An 8,409-nucleotide genomic window follows, 5' to 3' on the forward strand; every position below is an offset into this window, starting at 1 on the left:
TACATAGTATAAAGGGGAAACAAAATTAGCACAGTTTAAATACATACAAGTAAATATGCAGCTCAATTGAGTATGAAAATTTCAGTGTGATCAGATAACGTTATTCATATTGATTTTGATAAACATATTTTATGTTGCTGGCTTATCCGCTGCTGCTCCGAACATCCTCCCCCCCGTTGAAAGGTTAGGGCTTTCAACAGAATCCTTCACCGGGAGGACACACAGCTTGTTCACGGCTCGTCGCGTTATGCCGCTAGATGTTTTTAAAAGTGCCACACGTACGACACCGTCTGCTCCAGGGACAACTTCGATTACCCGTGCTAGAGGCCACTTCAGTGGTGGTGAGTTTTCTTCCTTTATGCATACGACATCATTGACTTGAATGTTGGCATGAGGTAAACGCCACTTTGCGCGTTGCTGTAGAAGAGTTAGATACTCTTGAGTCAACCGCTTCCAAAAAACCTGTTTAATGTATGTTGCACGCTGCCATCGATCAAGTCGGTCGTAGTTTAGCGTCGTTAGATCCGGTTCCGGAAGAGCTGCCAGAGAACCACCAATCAAAAAATGGCCTGGCGTTAGCACTTCTAAATCCTCTGGGTTTTCTGAAAGGGGTACGAGAGGACGAGAGTTAATTACAGCACAGATTTGACATACCAAAGTACGCAATTCATCGAAGCCAAGCAGTGATGAGCCAACGGAACGATAGAAATGTTGTTTGGCTGTTTTTACGGCCGCTTCCCACAAACCGCCAAAGTGCGGAGAGCGAGGTGGGATGAAACGCCAATCAAAGCCATTACTGAGGCAAAAGTTGTGGACTTCGCTGCGGTGTTTCTCGCTGAGGGCTAAGTTCCGTAGTTCTTTAAGCTCGTTCTTGGCGCCTACAAAATTCGTCGCATTGTCAGACCAGATGCAGCTGGGTATGCCACGCGTAGCGATTAATCGTTTTAGCGCGTCAATGAAAGCACCTGTTGAGAGGTCTCTTACCAACTCCATCCATACAGCCTTTGTGGCGAAGCAAATGAAAACGCTTACATAACATTTGTGGGGCGATTTATTGCGTACTTGAGGCTTGTAATAAAATGGCCCACAGTAGTCCACACCGGTGACTATGAATGGTCGCGAGGCCTGAATTCGCTCTTTAGGCAGGTCGGCCATTATGTGCTCGACAAGGCGCGGTCTCGATTTGCAGCAAATAATGCATTTTTGTAGGACTCGAGTGACTGTTTTCCGACCACCTATGGGCCAAAACTGCATTCGAATGAAGGCGAGTAAAGCTTGAGGACCTGCGTGATGTTGTTTGCGATGAAGAAAGGTTATTATACTACATGTCAGTGGATGATCCTTCGGAATAATGCATGGGTGGCGCGATTCAAAACTAAGCATAGAGTTTTTTAATCGCCCGCCGACTCTAATAATTCCAAAGTCATCAAGAAATGGTGATAGCGAAACAATGCTGCTCGAACTCGGGACGCAATTATTGGCCTGTAATGCCGTGTACTCCGGCCAAAGTTGCGCTCTTTGTACTAAGCGAATAAGCAGTTGAGTTCCATGGTGAATATCTGCGGCTGTGAGCTGCGAAGAGCTTGGCGATGTTGTAATATTGACAAATTTGCTGACGTACCCAAAAATGCGCTGCATTGTTCCAAATGAATTAATGTACTTGAACGAAAGCGAAATGTCATTGCGGTTATGTGCGGCAAGCAACACCTTTTGTCGAAGTTTTGGTTGTGGTAGACACATGCGCCAGCTGCCCTCCACTTCTCGCAAAAATGACGGGCCGTGCATCCAAAGTGAAGATCCTAGAAGTTCCTGCGGGGTAGCTCCTTTGGATAAAATGTCCGCCGGATTCATTGCTGTCGGAACATAGTGCCACCGCATGCCCTCCGTTAATTGATGTATGGTGGAAATTCGGTTAGCGACAAATACGTTAAATTTCGATGGTTCTTCTCGCAGCCACGAGAGGACAGTGGAGGAATCTGACCAACAATGAAATGAACAGTTAAAAAGCTTCATTTTTGTAAACTCACCCATGAGTTGTGCAAGCAGTGTTGCTGCACAGAGTTCCAGCTTGGGCACGGTGATAGTCTTCAGTGGAGCGGCACGGGCCTTCGAACACAACAGGTGCACTTGTACCTTACTATCCTTGGCTGAACGCGTATAAACGCAAGCCCCATAAGCTTCAAGGCTTGCATCGCAAAATGCATGAATTTCTGTAATGGCCCCAGGTTGCAAGACGTAACGAGGAAATGATAGGTGCTGTATGTCTGCAAACCCGCTGCAAAAGGCAGACCAGGCAATGTTTAACGATTGCGGTAGACTCTCATCCCACTCAAGCTTGTCTCTCCACATGCGCTGCAGAAGAATCTTCGCCTTGGTCAGCGTAGGGCCCATTAGTCCAAGGGGATCGTAACAGCGAGCTAGAGTAGACAACGCAGAGCGTTTTGAGTTACCGAGTTCTCATTGTGGCACAAACAAAAATAGCAGCTTGTCCTTGACCGGATCCCAAACTAGTCCCAGAGCTTTGGTGATGTCACTGCCATCGTCAAACTTAAGGAAACGTTCCTTGTCTACGTCAGGTATATCACGAAGGATATCTGGACTATTCGAGCACCACTTGCGTAACTTAAAGTTTCCTCGAGCAAGGAGGCTAGTTGTTTGTAGCTTGATATTCAGTACTTCTTCCATCGAATCGCCTCCAGATATCAAGTCATCTACGTAGAAGTCTCGACGCACTATTTCTGCACCAATGGGATAAGTCGAGGATTCGTCAGCTGCGAGTTGGTGCATGGCACGTATGGCCAGAAATGACGCAGGCTTAGTTCCATAAGTCAGCGTGTCTAACTTATAGATGGCAAAGTTTTCCTGAGGAGATTCACGCCACAATATGCATTGGAGCATGCTATCTGGTGGGGTGACGCGAACACACCTATACATCTTACAGATGTCCCCAGTAAGTGCTATGGGAAAAGTACGAAATCTAATAAGGATACTAAAAAGTTTCGGCTGAATAGTTGGGCCTGCCATGAGTAGGTCGTTCAGCGAAAAGCCCGAAGTAGTGGATGCAGAGCCATCAAAAACCACTCTCAGCTTTGTTGTGCTACTGTCATTCTTGATGACGCAATGATGCGGCAGAAAATACTTGCATTGTTGAAAAACCTCATTGGTAACTAGCGACATGTGATTAAGGTCCAGATATTCCTTTATGAACTTACTATATTCTGTTTTAAGCTCAGGGTTACGAGCGAATTTTCGTTCAAGACTTTCGAAGCGTTGACGAGCTTGCAAATAGGAGTCTCCAAGGGCCTCCACACCACGCTTCATGGGAAGACGAACTGAGTATTCGCCTGATGACAATCGCAAATAATTTTCCCGGAAGTGGGCTTCGCAGTCGATATCTTCTTGGGAGGCCTTAGAGATCGGCTCGAAGTTGTGCTCTATTTCCCAGAACTGACGCACTAAATCTTCCAACCGAGTGGAAATAATATCACTGGAGCACTTCCGTCGCACCACAAAAGATGATAGTTTTGGACCTTGTTGCCCCCCTCCAGATAGCACCCAACCGAGGCGTGTTTTCTGAAGGAGTGGTAAACCATATGCCAAGCGTATCTGCCCCACACATAGCAGATCGAAGAACAATGCTGCTCCAATGAGCAGATCAATCCGCTGCGGTAAGTTGAACCCAGGATCAGCTAGTTGTATATTCGACGGAACATTCCACTCGTTGGTGCTCACGGAGCAGCCAGGCTGGTTGTCGATTATGGTTTGCACAACAACAGCTGTTATGTTTGTTGAGAAATCTGAAGTCCGGGACTTCAGTACGAGGTCGGCTTGAGTAACCCTCCGTTGAGAAATTGGCATCTCCAATGCCAGATACTGTAGCAGAAGATTTTGCTTTTACAAGCTGCAATTGGTTTGCAAGGCGAGTTGTGACAAAGTGTAACTGGGAGCCAGAATCTAAAAGCGCCCTGCAAGGCACGAAGCTTCCAGCACGATTTTTTACCAGAACGACGGCAGTAGCTAGGAACACAGCATCAGAAGGAGATACTGGGGCACTAGGCGTCACAGATAACGATGCAGTCATAGCGTTGGATTGAACTGTAGCTGCCGACGAAGCTTCGGCTTGACTATTAATTAACGATGCAGTTGAGCGTTCGAAATGCAAGAGCGTGTGGTGTTTCGACTGACATGCGCGGCACGATCCGGATTTGCAGTCACGGCAGTTAAGACAAAGGGAAAGCTTCTTAACTTCCCTCAGGCGTAAGTTCGGAGACAAATTTGCGAAGCGTTGACAGCTATAAATTGCATGCTCGGCAGATCCACAAAACACACAAACACCTTTTGAGCCGTTGGAAGCAACAAAGGATTTCCTCTGACCAGTACTCACGTTCTTGTTAGCTTTTACCGCCTGACCAGTCGGTGTCTGCATAGAATGCTCAACGTTCTCGAGTGTTCTGCAGCGCTTCTCCAAGAACATAGCTAATTGATCCCAGGATGGCAGTTCGCTGATCGATGAACTCTCCTCCCATTTAGCTTGCGTCTTTTTGTCGAGTTTCTGGATCACCAATTGTACGTTGATGCCATCTGCGATCTTCCCATTGGATGCGAGCGACTGCAATGCGCGTATGTGTGCTGTGACCTTATCTGTCAGCTCTCGTAGCTTGGTTACGTTTGAATCTGCCCTCTCTAGCCCAAATATCTCCCTGACGTGTGCCTGAAATATAAGACGTTTGTTATCGAAGCGATTTTGTAAAAGATCTAATGCAGTGTTATAATTAGCGTCGTTTATTTCCAGCGAGCGCACGGTGTCAAGGGCAGCGCCGCTCAGACAGGAACGAAGATGCTGCAATTTGTCGATGTTGGTGAGGTCGCTGTCCTTGTCGATTATTGACGTGAACATTGAATAGAAATTTGTCCACTCGGTGTAGGCGCCACTGAATTTAGGCAGTGTCAGCAATGGCAAGCGTGAGCTATTAGCGTTCACAATGATTGATTGGGTCTCACTGGAGTTCATTCTGAGCGTGGAGCAATGTTGCGAGGCACTACGTTTACCAATCTCGCGTTGCAGTGTAGCTCTAAGGTTGATTAGAGCAGCATCGAAGTTACTTGGCAGGTCGCTGGCAATGGAGTCGAAGTCCAATTCCTCTAGGCTTGTGTGTGCGGCAGAAAAACTGGATTTCAATTCGCCTAAGGATTCTAGCATTGCTGAAAGACTGTACTCATCCATACTGTGTAGCTTGTCTGCGTCCAACTCGTTAATCAAGCTCTCCAGTCTGCTGAATATGGCCTTTGTTTTCAGCTTTAGAAAGGCTACTCGATCTGCACCTTCCCCTGGCATGACGAAGTTGCTGATGTTTACACTAGTGTGGCAGAATTATCTCAGTAAACGGCCGGAAACAAACGAAAAATCGCGTGATACGATCACGTCGGGGTCACCAAATGTTGAGCTACTAAGCCTTTTTAGCAGCTATTAAAATAAAACAAACGATGTATGCATAAGTTAAGCAACTGTATTTAACAAGATTTGGTCCGCGACTAACTAACAGAAAGTTCACCTTGAACTATTTAAGTATGTCCTAATTACATTGGATAACTGCAAATTCATCACCAACAATAGAAAACCAGTTTTCTTAAATGCATGAGAATTTACATATATATATTTATGCACGTATGCGCCCGCGCACACAATATTGCTTACGTACATACATATGTACTATTTTTCGCTTGCTTGCATACGAATGTATCCAACTGAGCGCGGGCGGTACGTATGCACATACATATATGTATGTATGTATATACGTATGCTTTATACATAGTATAAAGGGGAAACAAAATTAGCACAGTTTAAATACATACAAGTAAATATGCAGCTCAATTGAGTATGAAAATTTCAGTGTGATCAGATAACGTTATTCATATTGATTTTGATAAACATATTTTATGTTGCTGGCTTATCCGCTGCTGCTCCGAACATCCTCCCCCCCGTTGAAAGGTTAGGGCTTTCAACAGAATCCTTCACCGGGAGGACACACAGCTTGTTCACGGCTCGTCGCGTTATGCCGCTAGATGTTTTTAAAAGTGCCACACGTACGACACCGTCTGCTCCAGGGACAACTTCGATTACCCGTGCTAGAGGCCACTTCAGTGGTGGTGAGTTTTCTTCCTTTATGCATACGACATCATTGACTTGAATGTTGGCATGAGGTAAACGCCACTTTGCGCGTTGCTGTAGAAGAGTTAGATACTCTTGAGTCAACCGCTTCCAAAAAACCTGTTTAATGTATGTTGCACGCTGCCATCGATCAAGTCGGTCGTAGTTTAGCGTCGTTAGATCCGGTTCCGGAAGAGCTGCCAGAGAACCACCAATCAAAAAATGGCCTGGCGTTAGCACTTCTAAATCCTCTGGGTTTTCTGAAAGGGGTACGAGAGGACGAGAGTTAATTACAGCACAGATTTGACATACCAAAGTACGCAATTCATCGAAGCCAAGCAGTGATGAGCCAACGGAACGATAGAAATGTTGTTTGGCTGTTTTTACGGCCGCTTCCCACAAACCGCCAAAGTGCGGAGAGCGAGGTGGGATGAAACGCCAATCAAAGCCATTACTGAGGCAAAAGTTGTGGACTTCGCTGCGGTGTTTCTCGCTGAGGGCTAAGTTCCGTAGTTCTTTAAGCTCGTTCTTGGCGCCTACAAAATTCGTCGCATTGTCAGACCAGATGCAGCTGGGTATGCCACGCGTAGCGATTAATCGTTTTAGCGCGTCAATGAAAGCACCTGTTGAGAGGTCTCTTACCAACTCCATCCATACAGCCTTTGTGGCGAAGCAAATGAAAACGCTTACATAACATTTGTGGGGCGATTTATTGCGTACTTGAGGCTTGTAATAAAATGGCCCACAGTAGTCCACACCGGTGACTATGAATGGTCGCGAGGCCTGAATTCGCTCTTTAGGCAGGTCGGCCATTATGTGCTCGACAAGGCGCGGTCTCGATTTGCAGCAAATAATGCATTTTTGTAGGACTCGAGTGACTGTTTTCCGACCACCTATGGGCCAAAACTGCATTCGAATGAAGGCGAGTAAAGCTTGAGGACCTGCGTGATGTTGTTTGCGATGAAGAAAGGTTATTATACTACATGTCAGTGGATGATCCTTCGGAATAATGCATGGGTGGCGCGATTCAAAACTAAGCATAGAGTTTTTTAATCGCCCGCCGACTCTAATAATTCCAAAGTCATCAAGAAATGGTGATAGCGAAACAATGCTGCTCGAACTCGGGACGCAATTATTGGCCTGTAATGCCGTGTACTCCGGCCAAAGTTGCGCTCTTTGTACTAAGCGAATAAGCAGTTGAGTTCCATGGTGAATATCTGCGGCTGTGAGCTGCGAAGAGCTTGGCGATGTTGTAATATTGACAAATTTGCTGACGTACCCAAAAATGCGCTGCATTGTTCCAAATGAATTAATGTACTTGAACGAAAGCGAAATGTCATTGCGGTTATGTGCGGCAAGCAACACCTTTTGTCGAAGTTTTGGTTGTGGTAGACACATGCGCCAGCTGCCCTCCACTTCTCGCAAAAATGACGGGCCGTGCATCCAAAGTGAAGATCCTAGAAGTTCCTGCGGGGTAGCTCCTTTGGATAAAATGTCCGCCGGATTCATTGCTGTCGGAACATAGTGCCACCGCATGCCCTCCGTTAATTGATGTATGGTGGAAATTCGGTTAGCGACAAATACGTTAAATTTCGATGGTTCTTCTCGCAGCCACGAGAGGACAGTGGAGGAATCTGACCAACAATGAAATGAACAGTTAAAAAGCTTCATTTTTGTAAACTCACCCATGAGTTGTGCAAGCAGTGTTGCTGCACAGAGTTCCAGCTTGGGCACGGTGATAGTCTTCAGTGGAGCGGCACGGGCCTTCGAACACAACAGGTGCACTTGTACCTTACTATCCTTGGCTGAACGCGTATAAACGCAAGCCCCATAAGCTTCAAGGCTTGCATCGCAAAATGCATGAATTTCTGTAATGGCCCCAGGTTGCAAGACGTAACGAGGAAATGATAGGTGCTGTATGTCTGCAAACCCGCTGCAAAAGGCAGACCAGGCAATGTTTAACGATTGCGGTAGACTCTCATCCCACTCAAGCTTGTCTCTCCACATGCGCTGCAGAAGAATCTTCGCCTTGGTCAGCGTAGGGCCCATTAGTCCAAGGGGATCGTAACAGCGAGCTAGAGTAGACAACGCAGAGCGTTTTGAGTTACCGAGTTCTCATTGTGGCACAAACAAAAATAGCAGCTTGTCCTTGACCGGATCCCAAACTAGTCCCAGAGCTTTGGTGATGTCACTGCCATCGTCAAACTTAAGGAAACGTTCCTTGTCTACGTCAGGTATATCACGAAGGATATCTGGACTAT

At 46.3% G+C, this 8,409-nt stretch overlaps 3 protein-coding genes across 3 annotated transcripts; all 3 read right to left on the bottom strand.

The window, feature by feature from the left end:
- Nucleotides 1-366: 366 nt before the first annotated feature.
- LOC118755587 lies at nt 367-1,155 on the bottom strand (the record flags this gene model as incomplete). The annotated part of the gene is made up of 2 exons (XM_036490413.1): nt 663-1,155; nt 367-602 (listed from the first exon to the last, which is right to left on the bottom strand). Coding segments are annotated over exons 1-2 (729 nt in total), but the record flags the coding sequence as incomplete, so codon positions are not given.
- Nucleotides 1,156-2,457: 1,302 nt separating this feature from the next.
- Nucleotides 2,458-5,224, bottom strand: LOC118755585. The gene is made up of 2 exons (XM_036490411.1): nt 3,820-5,224; nt 2,458-3,776 (listed from the first exon to the last, which is right to left on the bottom strand). The coding sequence occupies exons 1-2, from the start codon at nt 5,222-5,224 to the stop codon at nt 2,458-2,460; spliced, it is 2,724 nt and encodes a 907-aa protein (XP_036346304.1).
- Nucleotides 5,225-5,935: 711 nt separating this feature from the next.
- Nucleotides 5,936-6,961, bottom strand: LOC118755586. The gene is made up of 2 exons (XM_036490412.1): nt 6,469-6,961; nt 5,936-6,408 (listed from the first exon to the last, which is right to left on the bottom strand). The coding sequence occupies exons 1-2, from the start codon at nt 6,959-6,961 to the stop codon at nt 5,936-5,938; spliced, it is 966 nt and encodes a 321-aa protein (XP_036346305.1).
- Nucleotides 6,962-8,409: the final 1,448 nt, after the last annotated feature.

This window comes from Rhagoletis pomonella, unplaced genomic scaffold, assembly GCF_013731165.1.
Source record: "Rhagoletis pomonella isolate Grant_MI unplaced genomic scaffold, Rhpom_1.0 Rhpom_scaffold_06709, whole genome shotgun sequence".
Taxonomy (NCBI): domain Eukaryota; kingdom Metazoa; phylum Arthropoda; class Insecta; order Diptera; family Tephritidae; genus Rhagoletis; species Rhagoletis pomonella.